The 26,918-nt window shown below is 46.3% G+C and overlaps 2 protein-coding genes across 2 annotated transcripts in view; one reads left to right on the top strand and one right to left on the bottom strand.

Moving 5' to 3' along the window:
* Nucleotides 1-26,918, bottom strand: part of LOC146788738 (vomeronasal type-2 receptor 26-like) — a 634,528-nt gene that overhangs the window by 154,367 nt on the left and 453,243 nt on the right. The window lies entirely within an intron of this gene.
* On the top strand, nucleotides 15,764-17,302 carry LOC146788739 (endogenous retrovirus group PABLB member 1 Env polyprotein-like). Its single transcript, XM_085630100.1, has one exon. The coding sequence runs from the start codon at nucleotides 15,764-15,766 to the stop codon at nucleotides 17,300-17,302; it is 1,539 nt and encodes a 512-aa protein (XP_085486226.1).

The following is a 26,918-nucleotide window of genomic DNA, read 5'->3' as shown; positions in this document are numbered from 1 at the left end:
CCATTTCAGTGGCCTTTATGCGGAGATTCAAGAACTTAACCCAGTAAACTTTGCGGATAGCATATTAGCCTCAAGAATCCTCTTTAAGGAAGAAGAAGTCCTGGAGGCCATTGAGTCAATGGCAAAAGGTAAAGCTCCAGGCCCGGATGGTGTTCCTGCGGACCTTTATAGGGCAGATCCAAGGTTCTGGGCAAAACTTTTAACCTGTGTTTTTAATGCAGCATCTGTGGCCGGTGATCCTAAGTCTTGGGGCAAAGCTGTTATTGTCCCATTATTTAAAAAAGGTTCAAGAGAAGATCCGGCTTGCTATCGGCCTATTTCTCTCTTGGATTCTGCCATGAAAGTAATGGGTAAAGTTGTCCTCTGCTTTCGACCTTGTAAACCGGCAAAAATTATGGGCTTTATTAGCTGTTTTGGGGCTTGACCCAGTATTGATTTCATTTTTGTCTGTTATTCATAAGGACACTACCGCTGTCGTCCACTACAGTGATGACGGGAGCCTGTCAAATGCTTGGCAGGTAAGGCGTGGGGTACGTCAGGGGTGCATTCTTGCCCCCCTGCTTTTTTCGCTTTACATCAATAATTTAGGTGTGGTTTTAACCTCGGTTAGTAAAGATATCCCCAAAGCCGGCCCAAAAATGATTCCTGCGTTACTATATGCCGATGACACTGTTTTGTTGGCAAGAACCGCGAGAGGTCTACAAGCTCTTTTAAATGGTTTTAATGATTTTATGGTCTCTTTAGACTTACTAATAAACTTCAAAAAATCACATTTCATGTCGATAGGCTCTGGGAGGGCGAAAAGGGTAACATTTTTATGTAATGGGCAGGAGCTAACAAAAGTGCAGACCTTTCCATATCTGGGGATCGTATTTGACGATAGAAGATCTTGGGTCATGCAACGCACTCAGAAAAAGAACACCCTTGCTAGAGCAACAGGAGCGTTGCTGGGGTTTGCTAAACGTTTGGGTTGTAAACCACTTCCTGCTCTTATGAAGATTTATAGAGCTAAGTGTGTTCCCATGGCCCTATATGGCAGTGAGGTGTGGGGCTATAAGGCCTCGCCTGACATCCAAACAGTATAAAATACCTTTTTTCGTAAACTGTTGTCTCTCCCTCCTTCGGCTCCAACTTTTAATATACATGAGGATCTGGGGGTGGGATTCCTTACCGATCAAATTTCCGTGGCCCCGCTATTAGGTTGGCTTAGAGTTTGGGCACAGCAGCCTCCGAATCTAAATCAACTAATTATTAAAGATTGTCTGTCCCTCGAAGAAGCCATGTCTATCCCATGGATTTGTTACATTAAAAACAACCTGGAATCACTTGGTTGCCTTGAATTGTTTGACAGTCCATGTGCACTGAGTAAAGAGAAAATAAAGGCCTTTAAGACTCAATTTTTGAATGGAGCGATGCTGCTGAGGGAAGGAGTCGAATTGGGTAAGCCGGCAGTTAGGAGGTTTGTCATGCTAAGTTTAGGTTGCGAGATCCAAAACAAACCTTTCCATCTGTTTTTGTTAATAAGGTTCAAGCATGGTATGCTTCCCTGGCTATTGGCCCATCCCAAATGTTTTTTCAAAGAGGGAACTCTGGGGCCTTGCCCTTGTGACAACATCTCTGAACAAAATACGTTGCACATGGTATTTTTTGTAAATTTTACTCTTTACAGCGTAAAAAACATATTCTTCCGATTTTCAAGACTCGCTACTTTCAGCAAGTGAGGCCTGCTCTGGCCTATTTACAAATGCTGGAGTCTCCTTTGGTTTGTTTTGGGGTTGCTAGCTTCATCATAGGGGCCATTAGGTTTAGAAATAGGGTTTAGCCTATTCGGTAATTCCCCCCACTTTCTAATTAGTATGGTTTTTTAATAATTGTCGAAGATGGAATGTTGAAGTAGAAACGATTTTATAGATTTGTATGAGTGACTGTATGGATAACTGTATACTTGTAATAGTGTTTTTATAACACACTAAGTATGATTTATTATCTCTATGAATAGATGAAGTGGTGTTTTTATAAGTGTATAGGTAAGTAAAAGTAAATATGATCCATTGTTTGCATAAGTGAGTAGGATGACTTCATAATTGATTAGGATGTGTGCTGGTGTGTAATGTCGATATAGGTGTATAAGTGACAGTGTTCTATTGATCATTGACAGCATGTATGAGTGAATCTATAGGTGAGTGATTAGATGTGTGTATAGATCTAGGAATCACTGAGTGGGTGTTTAGAAACTTGTATTGGTGTGTCAATGGTTTTAAATCTGGCACTCTATTTTACAGTGAGTGATGAAAGGTTATACTAGTGTATGATGAGGTGTATCTGATTGTCACGTGGATGATGCCATCAGTGATGTCATCAGTGATGTCATTTGAGATGTCATCAGTGATGTCACTGACCATGTCATGAATGATGTAATATGTGACATCATCAGCAGTGGATTCCGGGCGCGCGAGATGTAGTTAGTACAACTAACTATATCAATGGTTTTGTTCGAGTGAAATGTCCAGCTAACTATAACACCTCTAAAACCTATGGTTTTTTCAGTGAATTTCTAAGGTTTTTTAAATGCTAATTTCTAACTATATCAGGCCTGAAACCTATGGTTTTTTCAGTGAATTTCAAAGGTTTTTTAAATGCTAATTCCTAACTATGGGGCATATGCATCAACCAAACTAATACCGATTCCTTAATAGCGAAAAATAAGGAATCGCCATTAAGGAATCGGTAATTGGCATGCATCAACAGATTCGGTAAAATTTAGCGATTCCTTAAAAATCGCTAAATTTACCGATTCCTTAATAGCGGGGCACGCAAACGGCCCCACTAGCAAATAGCGAGTTCGGTAATACCGATTTGGCTAATAGCGAGTTCGGTAATACCGAATTAGCAATTACCGAATCGGTATTAGCGAAATCGCAAATTGCCGCGTCGCACCGGGAACAGGCTGATGACATCACCAACCAGGAAATACTGCTGCCCCACCCACATAGCCTCGACAGAGGAGCAGACAGGAGCTGGAAAGAAGGACAGGCTGTGCAGAGTGAGGCCACACAGATTCTGCCAGTCACAGCACACATCCATCATGTCGCAGGAAGTGCCATCCAGCGCTGAATCTGCACGCAAGCGCAAGAAGAAGTTTTCAGACAGGGAGCTGGAGTACCTCATCGAGGGAGTGGCCAGCAAACACGACCGCCTCTTTGGCAAGCTGTCCCTCAAGGTGCCTGAGACTGAGAAGCGGCGCATCTGGCAGCGCATCCGTGAGAGGATCAATGCGGTTGGCGTCACTAGCCGCAGCATCGACGATCTCAAAAAACGGTGGTATGACCTCCGGAAGCGCGCAAAAGAGAGGATTGCTGAGAGGCTCCGGGAGGCAAGAAGGACTGGAGGCGGAACAAGCACTGCACCATCCAACACAGCCCTGGAGGACCTTGTGGAAGGGACGATAGAGCGGGAAGCCGTCGTGGGGGTGATCCAGATGGACACGTCCGGCGCAGCCACAAGTGCCCAAGGTAAGATGCATGCCTGTGCCACACCCAGCATAGCGTAAATCCATACCCATGCCCCCAGCCCAATCTCACTGTGTCTGCAGCTCTGGCACAGACAGTTCCACACATGACACTACTGCATCTTGGGAGTTGTAGTCTAGTCAGCCCAGAGTGCAGGCACAGGCGTAAATCCTCACACAACACATATGTTGTACATGGCTGTAGACTGTTCATTTGTTGGACCACAGAGGGACATTGATGGGTACAACACTATGTAGGTGTAATCATCCCACTAATCATGCACTGTTTCACACACAGATGCATCACCTGGGGACTCTGACGACAGCGACCAGCTGATCATCTCTGAGACACCCGTGGAGTCAGACCAGGAGACTGTGCAGGATGCGCACGCACCGCCAACACCTGCCACCCCACCAGCACCACCTCCACCAGCGCCACAATCATCGGCACCAGCACCAGTGCCACAAGCCAAGGCACCTGCGCCACAAGCCAAGGCACCACCACCTGCGCCACAAGCAACGGCACCAGCAAGCCAGCCTGCAGCCAGTGCAGCCACAATACCGCAGAGGCACAGGCACCAAGTTGCGCCCTTGCAGGAGATGGCAACCCCCCCCCCTCAATTGGCACCCACGCAGCGCACATCCACACCACCTGCTGCACCACATGGAGGCTCAAGACACGCACGGCGTCACAGGGCCCGTCGCAGTTCCGTCTCCTCAGCTGACCAGGATGTCCCAACAACCTCTGCAATTGAGGAGAGGATGCTGCGCACACAGAACCTGCAGGGAAGACATGTGGCTAGCATCAGCTGCAACATCGTGCGCCTAGCGAGGGAGATGCGCGCCATGACTGCAGCAGTCACCGACATGGGCTCCGCGGTCAGGGACATGGGCACGGCGGTCAGGGACCAGACCACTGCGGTTGCTGATGGCAATGCTCAGCTCAGGGAGGAGGTACGTGAGCTCACCCGTGCCATCAGGGAGGGCCATGAGTCCCAGAGGAGGAGTAACCGGCAGCTAATGTTGCGTTCTGCCGCCGCTACCAAGGCCATACAACGGCACAGCAACTGCACCGCTGTGTTGGCACGCCGCACAGTCTCCCTGCAGGTGGACCTTGGGCACTTCTGCGGTGATGTTGCCAAGTCACTGAGACACATCACCACTGCTGTGGAACAACTTCAGAGCAGCACATGCAGTGCTGCAGCATTGGGAGGGGATGACACCAGTGAGGCTGCCTCCAGTGTCAGCAGCGTGTCACTGGCAGAGGCCAGCACCAGGCGCCGAAGTTCGCGTGCCTCCACGGGGACAGGCCGTGGTGAGGGTATGGATGCACCTGAGCGGAGGCTTGGTGTACGTGGCAAGCGGCACTAGAAATTTGTACATGCTGCAGGTCCATGGTGGAGCAACCATGGCCATCCAATTATTCTGTTTGCACAGGCCTGACTTTAAGGAACCTTTTATTTACATTTATGCAATCGGAGCATGATTCACAATGCTAGTTCTGTTGCACAATCCTCAGTGCTACTGTGCATTAAACAGTTGCACCCAACACCAACTTGTAATGTCTCATTTTACCCAGGGTCAAAAATGATTTTGCGTTATGTCTGTCCGCCTCCTATGGCCCTCTGCTGTGTTTGGGATGTGTGCCGGTCGTCGTTGGGCGGGTGGTTGGTCAGCCTGGGGGTCGTCATCCCTGTCCACCTCCATGGGTATCCCCCTTCTGGTGGCAATGTTGTGCAGCATTGCACATACAGCAATTATTCGACAGCATGTGTCTGGTTGGTATAGCATTGCGCCGCCAGTCTTGTGGAGGATACGGAAGCGGCTCTTGAGAATCCCAAAAGTCCGCTCTATCACATTCCTCGTGCTGATGTGTGCAGCGTTGTAGCGATGTTCCTGCGGGGTTGCTGGATTTAGGTATGGGGTTAGTATGTATTCCCGCAGGGCGTAAGCACTGTCACCTAGAAGATAGAAGCATAGACTTAGCATTGGTGATGTACATACATGTGTGGTGTTGGTGTGGGGAAGCATAGTTCTACTTACCTAACAGGAGTCCCTCTCCAAATTCGCCATTGAGTAGTCGCCTGTGCATTCCACTGTTGCGGAAGATGTATGAGTCGTGTGTGCTCCCTGGGAATTGTGCCACTAGGTCCGTTATGATGTTGTTGGCATCGCACACAACCTGCACGTTGATCGAGTGGTATGACTTGCGGTTCCTGAAAAGGTACTCATTTGCTGACGGAGGGCATATGGGGATATGCGTGCAGTCGATGCATCCAATCACATGTGGAAATTGTGCCACCTGGTAGAATGCCTGTTTAGTGCGGTCCAACTGCTGTGGGGTTGTGGGGAAGCTGATGTGTCTGTGGAGCATTGTCAGCATGGCATCTAGGAATTTTTGGAAGAAGCGTGACAGTGCGCTTTGCGAAACACCTCCAGCAACCGCAATTACCCCCTGGAAACTCCCAGAGGCCAGTAGGTGCAGGCTGCATAGTACCTGAACGTGCGCAGGGATAGCATTTGTCCGGTGGGTCTGGTGCTGCAGTAATGGTTCCAGGTCTGCAATCAGGCGCATGATCATAGCGCGATTGAGGCGATATTTCTGGTACACCTCGTCCTCATTCTGGCCGAGCAGGGTTATGCGCAGTCTGAACACTCTCTCCTGTACCCTTCTCCTGCGCTGTCCTGCTGCATTGATCCGCATCCTCCTTGCAAGCACGTAGAGGGCAGCCATTTTGGGGGAGCCAACAGGGTCTCCTGGGCCAAATTTAAGGGTTTAGTGATTGCCTCAATCATTTGCACATGTAGGAATTTTTTTTTTTTTTTTTTTTTTTTTTGACTTTACCTCCAGGTTTTGATTCCCCTTATTTAGCTCTGGCAAAATAGCGATTTTTGGGATTTTCGGAATTAGCGAGTTTTCTTGCATTGGGGTGCGATTCTTTATTTGCTATTGGCAATTTCCGGGAGCTAATAGTGATTTCGGTAATTGCGGATTCGGTATTTAGCGATTCGGTAAATTAGCATTTTTGGTATTAGCGATTCGGTATGTTCGAGGTTATTTATTTAGCGATTCGTTATTTGCTCGGGTTTTGGGTTGATGCATTGGGATTGGGTATTTTTAACACAATACCGGGAGCTATTACCGAATCGGTATTTTACCGACTGGATTTTGGCTTGATGCATAAGGGTGTATATCAGGCCTGAAACCTATGGTTTTTTCGTTGAATTTCAAAGGTTTTTTAAATGCTAATTCCTAACTATATCATGCCTGAAACCTATGGTTTTTTCAGTGAATTTCAAAGGTTTTGTAAATGACAATTTTTACTGTATTAATTGTTATACTGATTTTTTTGATACTGATTTACTACATTTTTAATTTTTATGTATATTTTCTTTAATTACATTATAATTACATTATACATTACAATACAAAATATACTTTCTCAGAATGAAATACTTTAGTTTAAATACTTGGCAAATAGGCAACAGACTTTTAAATACAGTAGTTACAGTTGTTGCAATGGGCAACACAATTTCAGACACAAACCAACATTGAGCTCAATGTGAATGTCTAGTTAAATGCAATTAGTTACTTTATGGATTACTTTTCTAACCACAGGACTGGATCCTAAAGTCAGTCCTTGGACATCTCCTGTAAACAGATGAGTAAAAGCGTTTTGGTTACAGTAGTTATTTTTAAGGAATATTATTGTATTTTAAAAGTTGACACTTGGAAATATTTTCACATAGACTCACCAATGTTATCCTATGGCAGAAAATTCACTTAGCAGGTAAGTAGTGTTATCGTTACTTTTTCTTACTCAGTGGTGGATCCTGGATCCAGCACTGGCCAACCTCCTGTAAACTGTTGAAAGAATGTGTTTAAGTCATACAGACGATTTTTTAGGAATATTTTTAGTTTGTGAAAATAGACACTTAAAACTTTTCTGGTGAAAACCACACAATGGATTCCTATGGAAGGAAATACAAGTTTCTGGTAAGTACGCTTAGAATTACTTTTCAGGGTCAGTGCTGGGCTAAAACATGCAGCCCTGGGTTCTCTCCTGATTACAGGTGAGTAAATCGGAATTCGTAGTTCGGCTGATTTTAGAGGAATATTTGTACGTTTCATAAATGGACACTTAGAATCTTTTCTGCTGAAAACCACACAATGGATTCCTATAGAAGGAAATACAAGTTACTGGTAAGTACGCTTAGAATTACTTTTCAGGGTCAGTGCTGGGCTAAAACATGCATCCCTATTACAGGTGAGTAAATCGGAATTCGTAGTTCGGCTGATTTTAGAGGAATATTTGTACCTTTCAAAAATGGAGACTTAGAACATTTCCTGGTGAAAACCACACAATGAATTCCTATGGAAGGAAATAAAAGTTACTGGTAAGTACGCTTAGAATTACTTTTCAGGGTCAGTGCTGGGCTAAAAGATGCAGCACTGGATTCTCTCCTGATAACAGGTGAGTAAATTGGAATTCGTAGTTCGGCTGATTTTAGAGGGATATTTGTACAATGGTGAAGGTGTGGAAATTTAGTTCGTATCTGAACATTATCTGCGCCATCTTGTCTTTCCCCAGCACCACACGCAAAAACACACGGCAGCCATTTTAGGTACCATGGCCTCTCTCCCTGCTCATTGTCGATCGCCAACGCGTCCCTCTGGCGCTGCGAACATCCCCCCGCGCCGGCCACCCCCGCTCTCTCATACACGGGCCATAAACCCTCTCCTTCTGCGCGACCCTGCCATGGAACCACATCCCACGCCTGACCGACATCCCATATATGGTCATACATCTCATTGATAACCCCCCTTCCTCTTCGCCTGATTGTCCGGGCCGATCCCAGGCCATCACCTAGCCCTTCGGATGCAGTTTATTGCCCCTACTGTAAGGGAAACACCCCACATCAAAGGGATTACAGTAGATCAAGGCCCCCCCACCCCCTGAGACCCGACCAGTCGCACACACCCCCGGGAATTGGCGGAATGTCCAGCTGTGTGATAGCCATCTCCTACTGTGGGTGGGGTGGGGACTTCCACTGTAGATATGTGTGGGAACGAGCTTGAAGTGGGGATTCTGAGGATGTTCTTTCATGTATCAAAGCGATCTCAAGAATGTGCCATGTATGATAAACCTGCAATAAAATCGTAAAGCTGTGTATAAGAGGCCAGGCCTCAGAGATGCAGTTAGAGCACCTCGTGACGATACCTTGCTGTCTGATCTGATGTGTTCTTCTCCGACGGAATAAAACTTTGTTTCCTGCCTTCCAGTCTCCGGCGCCTGTCTCTTTGTTGGTTAATTATCGGATGGTATAAGAGGCGATTATCGCCGGGCAATACTTAGAAGGTTATCGACTGCGACTGCCTCTACCTTTTAACAATTGGTGTCCCAAGCGTGGGGCCCATCAGCGACACGTGGATCCAGTGAGAGAGGTCCCAACGACAGAGTGAACGACTGCAGCGATCGGGAGAGCTCCTGCCTGATAGACCCTCGTCTGGCAGCCGATCATCCGAACTTCACTGGTTCCGAGCAGACCTCTCTCGAGTGATCTACGGTCCTGACTGCGAACCATCAGGAGTGCCGCGGCAAGTACAGAGAGTAGAGGACGATCGGGCGCTGGAGGCAGAAGACGAGAAACTGTCCATGCGGCCTGGGTAAGGTCGTGTAACACGACAAATTGCGAAACGATTGATTGATTGATTGAAAATACTAGTATTACTTATTTGATTGTTCTTTTTGAGATATTCGCTGTCTACAAACAGGGAAGAGTAGAAACACTCCCCCCCCCCCTTTGCAGATAGTGAAGGGTAGGTAACGCAGACTTTTGTCCCCATTGTAACCCGTCGTGCCTATTTTTATCTCCCCACTGATTGATTGTCCGAACATTGATTGTTTTGAAGAATAGTGCTCTTTGAGATATTCTCTGTTTGCAAATAACGTAGAATAGAAATATTCTGTCTAGTCTTTGCAAATAGTGAAGGGTAGGTAACGCAGACTTTTGTCCCCATTGTAACCCGTCGTGCCTATTTTTATCTCCCCATTGATTGATTGATTGTCCGAACACTAGTTGTTCGATATTGGTTCTTTGGAGGTATTCTCTGCTTGCAAATAATGTGGAATAGAGATATTCTGTCTAGTCTTTGTAAGCAGTGAAAAGATAGGTAGTGCAGACTTTTGTCCCCGTTGTAACCCGTCATGCCTGTCTTCTCCCCACTGATTGGTAGTTGGTTCTGCCCAGACCGCTTATTAGAGGTGAACCATCCGGCCCCACTGGAAGGCACCCCTAATAAGGACATGTTCACTAAATATGGACTAGTCACCGTAGCTTATAGCAAGCTATGGCATAAATATACAAAGGGGGACCCCGAGAGTCAGTGGCCACTGATGAGATCCTTCAATGATCACAAACTAGAAACACTAGAAATAGCTCTACGTAGTAATAAAACAACGCCTACTATGCTTGACAGTATCGGCATGTGGCGCAAAGAAGCAACGCAACGGAAAAAGAGGGAAGAAGTAAAAGCAGAAAGGGAATTACAAAAGGCAGCTCACCTTGCCGCTAGAAAGTTAGAGGAAGAGATAAAGGAGAGAAAGGAAGCTAAACTAAAACAAGAGTCTGAAACATCAGGCCAGTGCCCTGTTAGGACCTCCTCTGCGCTCTACCCTGAGTTACCTTCCAGGCAACAAACAAATGACGAATTACTATTAGGTCCCCCGATCATCTACATGCCCCCTCCATACGCTCCCTCCCAACCTATAGTGCAGCACCCACAACCCCCAAACGCAAGTGAAAGCAGTACCAGGGCCTCGGTCCTCACGGCCTCCGCGCCGGCCGAGCCTCTTGTGCTGAACTCAACGTTAGCAATAACGTCAGATGACCCTGAAATGAGAAAGAAAGATTCCGCCAGAGTAAATCGACTAACAAAGGATGAACGAGCCGGACTCGATAAGATTGTAAGGACACTAGTAGAGCGAAAGGAAAGTGAGGAGTATATAACAGACATGTATAACTCGTATGCCGACAACCACAGACGACACTTCGTCGTACGACTTTGTTATCACGCCCTGAATACATATGAGGATAGGTACCACGATAAGGGTCCACAAGGCTTAGCGACCCTATATAGGAAGGTAGACATTGGGGAAGGAGGAGAGGGCGATGTGACGGACCTCTTCACTCGTACACTTGAGGTCTCCCGGCATCTTAACAAACACAGACAGACAACCAAAGCCGAGACCCCCATAGCGACTGAACCCCAGGCAGGAAGAGCTGATACCATGATGCCCATCAAAGAAGCCGCCCCCTACTGGGTCCCCCCACGAGGACAGGGAACACACGACGACATCAACCACCAAGATGCGAAAGGAAGGGTTGTATATAACTGGGTCTACCAGCCATGGGACCGACAAGACATTTTGACCTTTAGAAAAACCCTACCCGACTTAAGAAAGAACCCAACTGCCTTCTACACCGAACTAGGTACAGCCTTAGGTTCAACAATAATGACCTTAGCAGATATCGACTTGTTCTTCGGGTTATGTCTGCCGGCTGATGTGTGGAAGCAAATCCGGAAAGTCGACCACGCTGAGCCGTTCGGATATACCTGGGTACAACTCGATACCATAGATAAACAGCGAGAACCGGGACAAAAACCCCCAAAAGCCATATTGGAGCTCCCAGACAAGATCGTACAGAAATTGAAAACTCTAATCCCAGAAAGAAAGGTAGACTGGTCGATAGTGACGGCTTGTCGCCAGAAACCCCAGGAGGATGTGTCTGAATACTTCTCTCGATTCGAGACAGTGTTTTCCGATTATAGTGGCCAGGACATGACCACTGCAACCGGACACCACCTCTTTGTCCAGAATTACGTGAAGGGTCTGTCACAAGAATTCTCCCAGAAGCTACAGACCAGCGAAAGTAGTTGGGCAGCCTCAAAACCCGCAGCTATCCTCCAGATGGCCCAATACTAGGAACACCAAAAGAATGAGAGCGATAGGGCGTCCGAAAGAAAGAAAAAGGAACTGAAGGAAAGAGTAATGATAGCTCAGTTACAAGGGGTGACCATAGGAAGGGAGCCCCCTAAAGGAAATTACCAACAGACCGCCCCTAGAAAGCTACCCCCTAGAGACCATACACCTACACCTTACGCTGGACGAGGAGACTTAGACGGGAACCAATGTGCGTTCTGTAGAGGGTTCGGACACTGGAAATCTCAGTGCCCGGTCCTTCTGGAAATGAACAGAAATAGAGACACCAGAGACATAGCATATGACCCCAGAAGTAGAGGACAGGGACGAGGGTACACGAACGACACCACCAACGACAGGCCAGGCACACCAAACACCTTTGACCGCCCCCGACAGAACCAGTGCCAGCAGTCCGACTACGAAAACACCCATGACTTTGCATAGGACCGCCAGGGGCAAGGGAGGGATCCAGTCGAACTCCGTGTTGACCAGCAAGGTCCTTACGTCACTGCTAAGGTCTTGGGCACAAAGTCTCCATTTCTGGTAGACACTGGGGCGACACGTAGTGCGTTATCTAAACGACTGATTCCTAGGGCACTCTTGTCTGGCTCACACGTAACCTCAATAGGCTTCGATGGAACGCCCTCCACTAACCCCTTGTCAGCACCAATCTCCTTTGACTTGGAAGATAACACCACTGACACGACATTCCTGCTCTCCTCCAACACCCCCGATGCTATTATGGGACTTGATTTGCTAAAACATTTCCGAGCTACCATCAGATGTTCCCCAGACGGAGTTCGATTCATCCTGCACGATAACCCAGATCTGTTCAGGCCTTGTCTCACACGACGTATGTTCTCTATAACCGATGCTGACCTGTCCCTACTCGATACGCTACCCTCACATCTATGGGCTAAAACCGACTCAGATGTAGGGCGCATGGTGATCGACCCTGTACACATAACCGTCCGACCGGACGCAGTGCTCCCAAAGCTTCCACAGTATCGGATATCGCCCGAAGGCGAGAAGGCATTGGTGGAAATCATCCAGTCCCTAGTCGATGCAGGAGTGGTAGAAGAAGTAGTCAGTAATGTTTGCAACAGCCCTATCCTACCTATTGTAAAGAAGCAAGGTGAGGGAGACGAGAAAGCATACCGCTTCATTGTTGACTTGCGAGAGGTTAACAAAGTAGTCATACCCCAGTACCCCATGGTCTCGGACATCACCACCATCCTCACCCTGATTCCGTCCACTGCCACCACCTTTACCGTTATTGATCTCAAGAACGCAATCTTTTCCATCCCCATCCACCCAGACAGCCGCTACCTGTTCGGCTTCACCCTAAAAGCCCGTTCATACAGATTCTGTAGGGCACCCCAAGGCTACACTGAGAGCCCCAGCATCTATAGCCAAGCCCTCAAGAGACAACTAGATGCAGTCCAACTACCAGACGGAGTGGCGTTAATACAGTACGTCGATGACATTCTTCTGGCGGCCGACACCACTCCACTTGCAATTACGGCCACCATTCACCTCCTCCACTTCCTTGCGGAGAACGGTCACAAGGTCTCCAGGAAGAAGTTACAATTCTGCCAACCTCAAGTGACATACCTAGGCCACCTCCTATCCAAAGACGGGAGGAAACTTACACCTGACCGAATTCAGACCATCTTAGAAACCCCTGTCCCCAAAACTCAGAAGCAAGTGCGGTCCCTGGTTGGTCTCACCTCCTTCTGTCGACAGTGGTTGCCAAACTTCAGCCTCATTGTAAAACCTCTGCTTTCCCTGCTGGCTAAAGACGTCCCCTTCCCCCTCCCCTGGACACCCGAATGCCAGTCCTCCTTCAAAAAATTGCGAGATGCCCTTTGTTCAGCACCAGTCCTAGGAACCCCAGACTACACTAAACCTTTCTCCCTCTTCACCCACGAAAGGGAGGGATGTGCGTTGTCTGTTCTAACCCAGTCCATAGGTCCTAAACAACGCCCTTGTGCCTACTTCTCTGCCACCCTTGACCCTGTAGCCAGAGCTTTGCCCGCCTGCCTTCGAGCAGTAGCCGCCGCTGATGTCTCTATCCGGCAAAGTGAGGGGATCGTGCTCTCGAACCCCCTCACTGTGTTAGTACCCCATGCGGTTGACACCCTCCTGAACCAGACCAAGACTCAGCACCTGACTAGCGCACGACTGACTGGTTATGAACTGACTCTGCTTGCACCCCACATCACATTGAAACGACGCACCACTCTGAATCCAGCTACTCTACTACCTCTCCCTGACACTGACCCCAATGCGTCCCCTATACATGACTGCGTGACCCTCACCGACGAACAGAACAAGAGTAGGGTTGACCTCCGAGATTCTGCCTTCCCGGACCCTGACGGAGAACTGTGGGTGGATGGCTCATGCATCAAGCTCCCCGATGGCACCACCTCAGCCGCCTATGCAGTTACCACAGCCCGAAAAGTTGTTGAGACAGCCCGCATCACACAGCGATCCGCACAGGCGGCTGAGCTGATTGCTCTCACCCGAGCATGCATCCTAGCAGCGGGGACAACCGCAAACATTTACACTGACAGCCAGTATGCCTTCGGGGTAGTACACCACTTTGGGCTCCTATGGAAAGAGAGAGGATTCCTGACTTCACATGGCACACCCATCTTACATGGAGATCTAGTCTCCGCTTTGACCGAGGCAGTCCTCCTCCCCACACGGCTAGCTGTGATCAAATTCCAGGCACACAAGAAGGTGACAGACATTATAGGACAGGGAAATGCTCTGGCTGACAGTACTGCCCGAACCACAGCCGAAAATAGGTCCACGACCCGCATGTATGTGACCAGGTCACAAACTGAGAAGTGGAAGGATGCTAGAGAAACGATTAGGGACATCCAATTAGCCAGCTCACCACACGAATTGACTGAATGGGCACGGGTGGGATTGAAGGATGATGACGGTTGCTGGCGAACTAAAGACTCAAACAAATGGTTGCTACCTGACTCATACCTGATCCCCATGCTGACCATGGCACACTCCCCCGCACACATAGGGTCTGCCCCCATGATCGAACTCATCTCCAAAGTTTGGCACAATGACAAGATCCCAGACTCAGCCAAACGTCTGGTCCAACAATGCCTGGTATGCCTCCAACACAACCCTGGGAAAGGAACTGCTGTACCCCGGGGAGGGTTTGGGGTCCCTAATCACCCCTTTGAAGTCCTACAAATGGACTACATCCAATTAGAAAGGTGCCAAGGTTTGAAGTACGTACTTGTCGTCGTGTGTGCCTTCAGCAAGTGGGTGGAAGCCTACCCAACCCGCGACAACACTGCTGTGACTACCGCAAAAGTATTGCTGAAAGAATTCTTCCCCCGTTACGGCCTTTGTCGAATTCTGTGGAGCGACAACGGCCCCCACTTCGTAGCCGAAGTTATCCAACTCATCCTAAAGGGGTTGGGTGTAAAACAAAAGTTCCATGCGGTCTTCCACCCCCAATCTGCAGGCTTGGTTGAGCGACATAATGCCACATTGAAGCTCAAGATAGCCAAAATAGTTGCCACCACAGGACTGAAATGGCCAGACGCCCTCCCGCTAGCATTGCTATCAATGCGTACCACTCCTACCAAACACCACTTAACCCCCTATGAGGTCGTCTTCGGGCGTCCCATGAACCTCTGGACCGCACCGAAACCGACATCCATCCACGACGTCCCGGACGTCCTCATGTCTGACTATTTGTACAACCTAACTAAAACGTTGTCTGTTATCCATCAGCAGGTGCTGCAAGCCATTCCCGATGCTTCCAGGGGCCCCGGGCACGATATCCAACCCTGTGACTTCGTCTTAGTGCGTAACTTCCAGCGCGCCAAGAGTCTGGAGCCCCGCTGGACAGGCCCCCTGCAAGTCCTAATCACCACCCGAACAGCTCTTCGAGTGGAAGGGAAGCGTAATTGGCTGCACGCACACCATTGTAAGAAGATATCACCGACCCTGACGACAACCGACAACATCACCGCCCAAGAGGAACCCCTGGACAAAGACCGACCATCCCTGAGCTGCTACCCAGATACATAGGCACTTGAACTAATGAAATATCCCGATCCCACTGTGCCATCCAAGGAAGGGTATAACCTGCGACGAAAGGAGGAAACCTCGGCTAAGCAGACCACGAACTAAGTCGAAATCTCAAAACGGTAGCCTAATCACCCCAAAGGCCTCCAGAAGAGAAATTAAACAAAGCCTGTGGTTCTGCCCGCTACCGAGTCCCTTGAAGATGATGGAAGCACCCGACATGAAGATGATGGAAGCAACCGGACGTCCGAAGATCCACTACAAAAACCCGAAGACTGACAAAATGCACAGCTCAAAGACTATTGCACTTTTTATTACCCTTCTCTTTTGCCTTCTCCTCATGGTCACCTTCTGGATCATGGAGGAGAGCGCACCCGCTCATAAGACATTGCTGACCACCGTTCAACCTACCACCATGAAAGAACACCATCTGATCTCACTTTCACCCCAACTCCGAGAAAGACGTAAGGAGTTCTGGAATAACTCTTTTGTGCAGTTGCTCCACCAACACAATCTTGCCACCAATGCCACTAATTGCTGGATCTGTGGATTGCTACCACACGCCACTGGACACTCTATCCCTTTCATCCCTTCACCTTATTCTGTCCATGATTCCTGCCTCGCCTGGCTAATCCTCCTGCAAGAAAGCTACAAGGACAATGCCACTTCCGGCAAAACTGTGTCACACTTCTACCATGGGTTCTGGCTGAACAAAACTGGAAGAACTTCTGCCCCCTTCTGTCCTCTGAGATCAAACACTTCCTTTCACATGGACATCCCTGCCAAAGAACGAGTTGAAATGCAGGTGTTCAACAACCCAGCCAGACCCACCTTCTCTTACCTCCGGAAACGAACGGCCGCCACCCTAACAGTGGCCCTATCCGTCATCAACATCACTGGACTTGTGTGCCTCGAAGGCCTGGGGGCGCAGCTGGTGGGCCACAGCTCCTGCCTCATCACCCGAACATTGGACTCAGTTGATCCACCCTCCTTTGTTACCTCCCCAAATATGTACTTCGTCTGTGGTACTAAGGCCTACACCTGGCTTCCGAAAGGTTGGGGAGGCACCTGCTACATCGCTTTTGTCCTTCCTCCGACATATGTGGCTCCAGCAAACCATCACCGACAGAAACGCGCCAAAGACATTGTGCAAGCCGACTCCACCGTAGCACAGTTCATGGACGCAGTAAAAGGACTTGTTCCACTTTGGGGCCCAATGGCAAACAGCCATGCCATCCGCCACTTAACCCAGGCAGTCGAAACAACAATGAACATTACAGCCGGCATCCTCACCAACAACACCGCTGAGCTTCAGGCCATCCGCCTGGTAGCTCTTCAGAACCGCCTCGTTCTAGACGTAGTTCTGGCCGATCGTGGAGGAGCATGCCGCATCATTGGGTCCAGCTGTTGTACCTACGTACCGGATAACTCACCCTCAGTCTACAAGGCGATTGAACACCTCCACAGACTTTCCGCAGAGGTTCATCAGGAGCAAGAAGGATGGTCGCTTGGGAGTTGGTTTTGGGACACTCTTAAAAGTTGGGGGTGGAGGTTGTTTACGTTTATCCTGATACCAATCGTAATACTATGTGGATGCTGCCTGGGTATTCAATGCTTGCCACCTCTGTGTTCACTTTTTACAAACTGTATCTGTCCTAAGACTCTGGACTTTGAAGCCGAACGTATGAAAGCTTTGTATGAAGTAGAAATGCGTAATATTATGGGGATAGATCCGAACTAAGCAAGCTGGCGAGATATGTTAAAAGGGAGGACTGTGGAAATTTAGTTCGTATCTGAACATTATCTGTGCCATCTTGTCTTTCCCCAGCACCACACGCAAAAACACACGGCAGCCATTTTAGGCACCATGGCCTCTCTCCCTGCTCATTGTCGATCGCCAACGCGTCCCTCTGGCGCTGCGAACATCCCCCCGCACCGGCCACCCCCGCTCTCTCATACACGGGCCATAAACCCTCTCCTTCTGCGCGACCCTGCCATGGAACCACATCCCACGCCTGACCGACATCCCATATATGGTCCTACATCTCTTTGATAACCCCCCTTCCTCTTCGCCTGATTGTCCGGGCCGATCCCAGGCCATCACCTAGCCCTGCGGATGCAGTTTATTGCCCCTACTGTAAGGGAAACACCCCACATCAAAGGGATTACAGTAGATCAAGGCCCCCCCCACCCCCTGAGACCCGACCAGTCGCACACACCCCCGGGAATTGGCGGAATGTCCAGCTGTGTGATAGCCATCTCCTACTGTGGGTGGGGTGGGGACTTCCACTGTAGATATGTGTGGGAACGAGCTTGAAGTGGGGATTCTGAGGATGTTCTTTCATGTATCAAAGCGATCTCAAGAATTTGCCATGTATGATAAACCTGCAATAAAATCGTAAACCTGTGTATAAGAGGCCAGGCCTCAGAGATGCAGTTAGAGCACCTCGTGACGATACCTTGCTGTCTGATCTGATGTGTTCTTCTCCGACGGAATAAAACTTTGTTTCCTGCCTTCCAGTCTCCGGCGCCTGTCTCTTTGTTGGTTAATTATCGGATGGTATAAGAGGCGATTATCGCCGGGCAATACTTAGAAGGTTATCGACTGCGACTGCCTCTACCTTTTAACAAAGGAAGGGGAAGGGCCTGAGGTGATGTGTGCAAACACGCCCTGTGGCGCATTTTAAGTTGGAGAATTAATTCCTCTTCAATCCCGAGGTCCCCTGGGGGCCAACTAGCCCACCAGGTACCTCCAGTATGCGCCAGGGAGCCGCATTGCAGAGAGGTATTCAGAGGCCACGCCCCTTTTTACATAATAGGTCCTAACTATATCTACCTACTGTTGACCGCCAGTAGGTAATATATATATATATATTCACTGAAAAAACCATAGGTTTCAGGGGTGTTATAGTTAGCTGGACTTTTCACTTGTACAAAACCATTGAAATTCCCCCTTTATAGTTAGTTCAGCTAACTATAACTCACGCGGCCGCAATGCACTGCTGATGATGACACATATTACATCACTCATGACATGGTCAGTGACATCACTCATGACATCACTGATGACATCTCAAATGACATCACTGATGACATCACTGATGACATCTTCCAGTGAATGTGTGTTTTTCTGAAAATTAAATATGTTTTATATATGTATATCTCAAGGTCGATGGAAGAATAAATGGGGATATAAGTGTCTAAATGGATGATTTGTTTTTGAAAAATTGATTGTGTAACTGACTGATTAAGTGTATCATAGTGAATACATGGCTTAGTGAGTAATGTTTAAATATCTGTATCAGTCTCTCACTTTGTGTATAAGTGGCTGCATGGGTTGGTGAGTAGCTACATGGGTATCTATATAGGTTATTAGTTGGTTTTTTGAGTATCAGTCTGAGTGTCTGCATGGTTCGGTGGGGGTATTACGTAGTGCAGAGGTGCATGAATGAGTGACTCACTGTTTGTATATGTTGAAGACAGCATGTGTGCAGGACTGTATGGGTGGATGAGTGTGTGTATGGGTGTGTTAGTGAGTGAATGACTGTCTCAATAGTGTCTTTATGAGTAACTACATATGTTTTAAACTAGTATATGTGACAATTGGTGTATATAAGTGAGTATATGTGAGAGTGAGAGATTGAAAGAGTTCCTGTATGAATAAGTATGTGTTTCTATAAGTGATTGTTTAAAAGACTAAGTATGTGTAAGTTTCCGTAGAAGTAAGTGTGGTGGTGTGTGTATAACTGTATATGCAAGTAAATGTATGTTTGATTCTTTATTAGCATGAGTGACTATGTGTGTGAGTAACTCTATGGATGAGTGGCATTGTGTAACAGGATGTATAGGTGTATGAGTACATATGATGAGTGAGTACATGTATGAGTGACTGTATAGGACTGTTGGTAAATGAGTGGATGTGTTTGTGGATCTTAGAATTACTGAAGAGGTTGTTGTAACTGGTATTGGTATGTCCATTGTTTTGAAAATGTTAGTCTCCCTTTTTGAATGTGTGTATCAAAGGTTATATTAGGGTGAGAGGAGGTCTGCCACTCTATCACAAGGATGATGTCATCAGTGATGTCATCAGTGATGTCATTTGAGATGTCATCAGTGATGTCATGAGTGATGTCACTGACCATGTCATGAGTGATGTAATATATGTCGTCATCAGCAGTGCATTGCAGCCGCGTGAGTTATAGTTAGCTGAACTAACTATAACGGGGGAATTTCAATGGTTTTGTACAAGTGAAAAGTCCAGCTAACTATAACACCCCTGAAACCTATGGTTTTTTCAGTGAATTTCTGAGGTTTTTTAAATGCTAATTCCTAACTATAACGTGCCTGAAAACTATGTTTTTTTCTGTGAATTTCAAAGGTTTTTTAAATGCTAATTTCTAACTATGCCTACAGAGATAGGACATGTGAAGAAAGAAGAAAAATGCACAGAAAGAAAAAAAAGAAGTGCAGAAAGCAGCAACAGAAGTCCTCAATGATGAAGAAAAGTGCAGGAAGAAGGATAACATGCAGAAAGAACAAAAAGAAGAGCAGAAAGAAGCCTTGTTGCAAAATCATCCTGTACCCTTAACTTTTTCAGATGGATACTGGTGGTAACTGAGTCTGACTAACCAGTCCTAGAGCCAGTGCTATGTTAAAAGACACTTAGAATACAGTGAAAACACCTACATACACTAGGGAACATTATGCGTTGGGGTCCCCCTGTGATTAGCATGACCTCCTCTGTAATCCCCTAGTATATAATGGGGCAGGGGGATTAAAACTACCTCTTAAAACAGGCCACAGGGCGTTTTTGCACACGTTAACTCAGGCCCCGTCCCCTCCCTTCACCACTGTCTAAACACGCCCTGTGTCCGTTTTTAGTTGGGAGATTAAGTTCATTTGAATCCTGAGGGTCCCTAGGGTCCAACTAGCCCACTAGGTACCTCCAGTAAGTGCCACAGAGCTGCGTTGCAGAGAGGTGTAAAAAGTGGCACGGCCTGGACCACCTCTCTGCAATGCAGCTCAGTGGCGCTTACTGGAAGCACTTGGTGGGCTAGTTAGCCCCCAGGGGCCCTCAGTATTGAAGGGAAATTATATGCCCAATTTAAAACGTGCCATAGTGCGTGTTTGCACACGTCACCTCAGGCCCCGTCCCCTCCCTTCACCACTGTGTAAACGCGCCCTGTGGCTGTTCTAAGTTGAGAGATTAAGTCCCCTTGAATCCTAAGGGTCCCTAGGGTCAAACTAGACCACTAGGTACCTCCAGTAAGCGCCACAGAGCTGTGTTGCAGAGAGGTGTAAAAAGGGGCTTGGCCTCAGAACACCTGTCTGCAGTGCAGCTCCCTGGCGCATACTGGAGATGCCTGTTGGGCTAGTTGGCCCTCAGGGACCCTCAGTATTGAAGAGGAATTAATTCCCCAACTTACAACTCGCCAGGGGGCGCGTTTGCAGAGTGCTGCAAGGAGGGGGCGTGGCCTCCAGCACGATGCCAGTCTTTTATTTATATATATATATATTTAATACTGAGGGTCCCAGAGGGCCAACTAGCCCAACAGGTATCTCCAGTATGCGCCAGGGAGCTGCGTTGCAGGCAGGTGTTCTTAGGCCACGCCCCTTTTTACACCATTATGCAACGCAGCTCTGTGGCGCTTACTGGAGGTACCTACTGGGCTAGTTTGACCCTAGGGACCCTTTGCTTTAAGGGGACTTAATCTCTCAACTTAGAATGGCCACAGGGCGCGTTTACACAGTGGTGAAGGGAGGGGACGGGCCTGAGGTGACGTGTGCAAACACGCCCTCTGGCGCGTTTTAAGTTGGGGAAATAATTTCCTTTCAATCCTGAGGGACCCTGGGGGCCAACTAGCCCACCAGGTGCTTCCAGCAAGTGCCACTACTCTGCGTTGCAGAGAGGTGGTGCAGGCCGTTCCCCTTTTTACACCTCTCTACAATGGCGCTTACTGGTCCTACCTAGTGGGCTATTTTGCCCCTAGGGACCCTCAAGATTCAAGGGGACTTAATCTCCCAACTTAGAACGGCCACAGGGCGTGTTTACACAGTGGGGAAGGGAGGGGACGGGGCCTGAGGTGACGTGTGCAAACACGCCCTATGGCACGTTTTAAGTTGGGGAAATAATTCCCCTTCAATCCTGAGGGCCCCTGGGAGCTAACTAGCCCACCAGGTGCTTCCAGTAAGCGCCACTGAGCTGCGTTGCAGAGAGGTGGTCCAGGCCGTGCCACTTTTTACACCTCTCTGCAACGCAGCTCTGTGGCGCTTACTGGAGGTACCTAGTGGGCTAGTTGGACCCTAGGGACCCTCAGGATTCAAATGAACTTAATCTCCCAACTAAAAACGGCCACAGGGCGTGTTTACACAATGGTGAAGGGAGGGGACGGGGCCTGAGTTAACATGTGCAAACACGCCCTGTGGCTCATTTTAAGTTGGGGAAATAATTCCCCTTCAATCCTGAGGGACCCTGGGGTCCAACTAGCCCACCAGGTGCTTCCAGTAAGCGCCACTGCGCTGCATTGCACATAGGTGGTCTATGCCTTGCCCTATTTACATCTCTCTGCAACGCAGCTCTGTGGCGCTTACTGGAGGTACCTAGTGGTCTAGTTGGACCCTAGGGACCCTCAGGATTCAAGGGGACTTAATCTCCCAACTTAAAACGGCCACAGGGCGTGTTTACACAGTGGGGAAGCGAGGGGACGGGGCCTGAGGTGAAGTGTGCAAACACGCCCTGTGGCACGTTTTAAGAGGTAGTTTTAATTCCCTGCCCTATTATATACTAAGGGCTTACAGAGGAGGTCATGTTAATCACAGGGGGACCCCAACACATAGTGTTCCCTAGTGTATGTAGGTGTTTTCACTGTATTCAGAGTGTTAGTCAGACTCAGTTACCACCAGTATCCGTCTGAAAAAGTTGAGGGTACAGGATCATTTTGAAACAAGGCTTCTTTCTGCTCTTCTGTTTGTTCTTTCTGCACGTTATCCTTCTTCCTGCGCTTTTCTTCGTCTTTGAGGACTTCCGTTGCTTCTTTCTGCATTTCTTTTTTTTCTTTCTGTGCGTTTTTTCACATGTCCTATCTCTGTAGGCATAGTTAGAAATTAGCATTTAAAAAACCTTTGAAATTCACTGAAAAAACCATAAGTTTCAGGCACGTTATAGTTAGGAATTAGCATTTAAAAAACCTTAGAAATTCACTGAAAAAAACATAGTTTTAGGGGTTATAGTTAACTGGACTTTTCACTCGTACAAAACCATTGAAATTCCCCCGTTATTGTTAGTTCAGCTAACTATCACTCGAGCGCATGCAATGCACTGCTGATGATGTCACATATTACATCACTCATGACATGGTCAGTGACATCACTCATGACATCACTGATGACATTCTAACAATTCCGCCCTGAATGGGCTCTGCCATTACATATATATATATTTTTTTTTGTTCAATGTGGTTCTTGTTGGGGCGCGCAGCAGTGGGTGCAGGCATTGGGCTGAACCAATGGCCAAATTAATTTTTACACAAAAGACGCCACTCTCTGGTATATGAATTTTAATTACAGAGCCAGTCTCATGTGAGAAAGACCGTATTGGCCGAAACGTGTCGGTGTGACAGACTGGCTCTGTAATTAAAATTCACAAGATTCCAGAGTGCGGCATCTTTTGTGTAAAAAAAATAATATATATATATATATATATAAATATATATATATATATATATATATATATATATATATATATATATATATATATGAACCATAGTTTGCCCCTGCATTGAAGACGCAATCCACCAGCCAGTAAGTTCACAACCTTTTAATTGCTAGGAACAGGATTGCAGCTCCGCTTTTATGTCCATTAGCCTAACGTGTGTCAGAGCACATTCATGCTCTTTTATCAGAGGCAATTTAAAGAAACACATCTCTTTTGCACATTCTCCAAGTTAACTGCGTGCACAATTGAATTATCTTAGCCTCCGGTGTGCCGTTTCTTAATTATTCAGTTCCCATTGCACGTCCGAACTTGTAGTTAATTTTAGTGCCCAATGTTACCTCCAGTGGTTGTGTGTCGATTTAAATCATTTTTGGACCAATGTCAGCCCTCCAGTGGGCCCCAGAGCTGAAAGCTTGCTCCATTTTCAACAGCACCAGCTGCGCCGTCCATGACCCGATTGGTTCTGGTCTGACGATCCCTATATATATATATATATAAATTCACTGAAAAAAACTATAGGTTGCAGAGACGTTATAGTTAGTTGGATATTTCTCTTGTATAAAACCAGAGCAATTCAGCTATTTTAGTTAGTAGAGCTCACTATAACTTGCGCCCCTGCAATGCACTGCTGATGACATCTCATATTACATCACTCATGACTGCTATTGTTGTGTCTATGGTTTTGATATTGGTAGTCTGTATTTTAGAGTGGGTGTATGAAATGTTTTATTAGGGAGTGAGGATGTGTATCAGATGATCTCATGGATGATGTAGTCACTGATGTCATCAGTGATGTCATTTGAGATGTCATCAGTGATGTCACTGAGCATGTCATGAGTGATGTAATATGTGACGTCATCAGCAGTGCATTGTGGGGGTGTGAGTTATAGTTAGCTCTACTAACTATAACAGCCAAATTTCTCTGGTTTTATACAAGTGAAATATCCAACTAACTATAACGTCCCTCCAACCTATGTTTTCTTCATTGAATTTCAAAGGATTTTTCAAATGCTAATTCCTAACTATAAGGTCCAAAAAACATGTGCTTTTTTTACTATCAATCTAAGGTTTTGTACCTTAGTTTTTAAATTTAGATTGGAACAACAATGGCACTATATGTTCAACAATATCTGAAAAATTGAAGTTTGTGTAATTTACATTTTGGATTTAAAATCCTTCTTCTACATTTCTAAGGTTTTATAAAGGTAAGGTGATGTTTTATCCTCTTTACATATGTATTTATTTATTTATTTTTTAAACATGAGATTTTCTACCGATCGTAGACTGGTCACGGTGGGTGCGCAAATCTGAAACTCTGGACTCCATATTGGTTAAGTCATGCACGATACATGTACGGTGTGCGATGGGTGCGTGGTTCTCATGTTTCATGTTTAAAAATTTAAATACATGATATTCAGGATAAATGTATTAAATCCATCGTATATGTGTTTTTGAAAGGGTTATAAAAGTGATATTTACTTGAATAATATAGAAATTAAACTTCTCATAATGAAGTAACGGGAGCCGCGGCGGTCCCGAGTAACCTCACGTATGTATTTCCGGGCTTGCGTCAGGTACGCTAATCCAGCGCAAGTTATTTAGTTTTAAAAGTATATATATATATATATATATATATATATATATATATATATATATATATATATATATATATATATATATATATTCACTTAAAAAACCATAGGTTTCACACATGTTATAGTTAGATGGACATTTCACTCGTAAAAAACCATTGAAATTTCACCGTTATAGTTAGTTCAGATAACTATAACTGGCGCGACCGCAATCCACTGCTGATGACGTCACATATTACATCACTCATGACATGGTCAGTGGCATCACTCATGACATCACTGATGACATCATCCTTGTGATAGAGTGGCGGTCGCGCGAGTCATAGTTATCTGAACTAACTATAACGGTGGAATTTCAATGGTTTTTTTACGAGTGAAATGTCCAGCTAACTATAACATGTGTGAAACCTATGGTTTTTTAAGTGAATTTGCAAGGTTTTTTGAATGCTAATTCCTAACTATAACGTGTGTGAAACCTATGTTTTTTTAAGTGAATTTGTAAGGTTTTTTAAATGCTAAGTTATGTATGTTTTATTATATTTTTTATATATTTATTTTACACTCTTTTAAAATGTTTTTTTTTTTTTTATGTTTTTCACTGTGCGCGCACCCCGCGATTTTTTGAAAAAAAAAAATGTTTTTCCCACCTTTTGGGGTCCTTCAGGGACCCCCTGACAAAGGCTAGGGGGTCAGGAACGCTCTACCCTGCCCCCTTTTCATGTTCTCCACCTTTCTTTTTCCCTGTCACACACACAACAAACAAAATGGCGGCCGACACTTCCTGATTTCGACCGATTCGAACGTTGACTGACATGTAACCACCAATCAGAATTACGCTCGCGTACGTTAAGGTGCGCGCGGTTATAGATATTTATGTGCATTTAACTGCAATTTTCTCAGGAACTACTGAACAGATTGACACCATATATGCAAAAGGCACATGCCTGACCTGAGGACTACCTCTTTGCCAAATTTCAAGTATTTCTGTTCAGCCGTTCGGGCTGTACCTTCGACTAAAGGTCCTATGGGAAAATGCATGGGGAAAACGTGTTTTGGGACCCCCCTTTTTTCTCAGCCCCCGCTTGACGAATCACCCCGAGACTTTCAGGGTAGGAGCTGAGGGGAGCGCCCCATTAGTTTTGAAAATTTCGCGAGAATTCATCAACCGGCGCCAAAGTTATTCAAAATAGGATTTTCAGATTTCCTATGGAAACACGGTCCTAACTATAACTATCTACATATATATATATATATTTATTATATATACATTTATTTATATATTTATATATATATATAATTTTATTATATATATTATACCAAGAGATTGATATAAAAATCTGTACATTTATTGTATGTGTAACTAAAATAATGCTATATTATTGTTAAATATATTGTTATAGGAATCGCACGTGGTGTGCGCTGATTGCATGTCTCGTACGTAAATCCCATGTGTCTTCAAAAGAAAGCATTTCATTGGTTAAGAAGCTTTTTATTCTAGAACTTGCAGGACCCCACCCACATATTTCTACTCTTTCAGGAACATCTTCAGAAGGCACCGCTCTTGTGTTTTCTGTTCTTCCTTATTGCATTTTTTTGGTGTTTTTTTAATCCACTGGGAAAATGGCTTCTTCTATTCCACCATACGACATTGCTGGAGAATAAGATTTGAAAGAGCCAATTAAGCAGTGCAATGAAAGTGTCTTGTGGGCTTTTTTTTCTATTATACCTGGTGAAAAAAAGGTGAATGTGCGCAAGGTGACCTGCACTTTATGTGAAAGGGTGCTATCTCGGGGATCCAAGAAAAAAATACACCTGTGGCACTTCATCAATGATGAGACACCTGCAAACAATACATCAACATAATCTTGCGCAAGACAAACATCATCGCAAACTACAACAAGAAAGTCACAAGATGATGAGGTTGCAGGGCCTACCACCTCAGCAGGTTTTTCTGCATCAACACAAAGTGTCCAAATTATCCTAGAGTTTGCAGGACTTGAGCATTGGTGCATTAAGAGCAAGAACGTTCTTTGTTGTGGAGAGCAATCTGT

Source organism: Triturus cristatus, chromosome 10, assembly GCF_964204655.1.
Source record: "Triturus cristatus chromosome 10, aTriCri1.1, whole genome shotgun sequence".
Classification (NCBI taxonomy): domain Eukaryota; kingdom Metazoa; phylum Chordata; class Amphibia; order Caudata; family Salamandridae; genus Triturus; species Triturus cristatus.
This window is presented reverse-complemented; position numbering and strand designations above follow the sequence as displayed.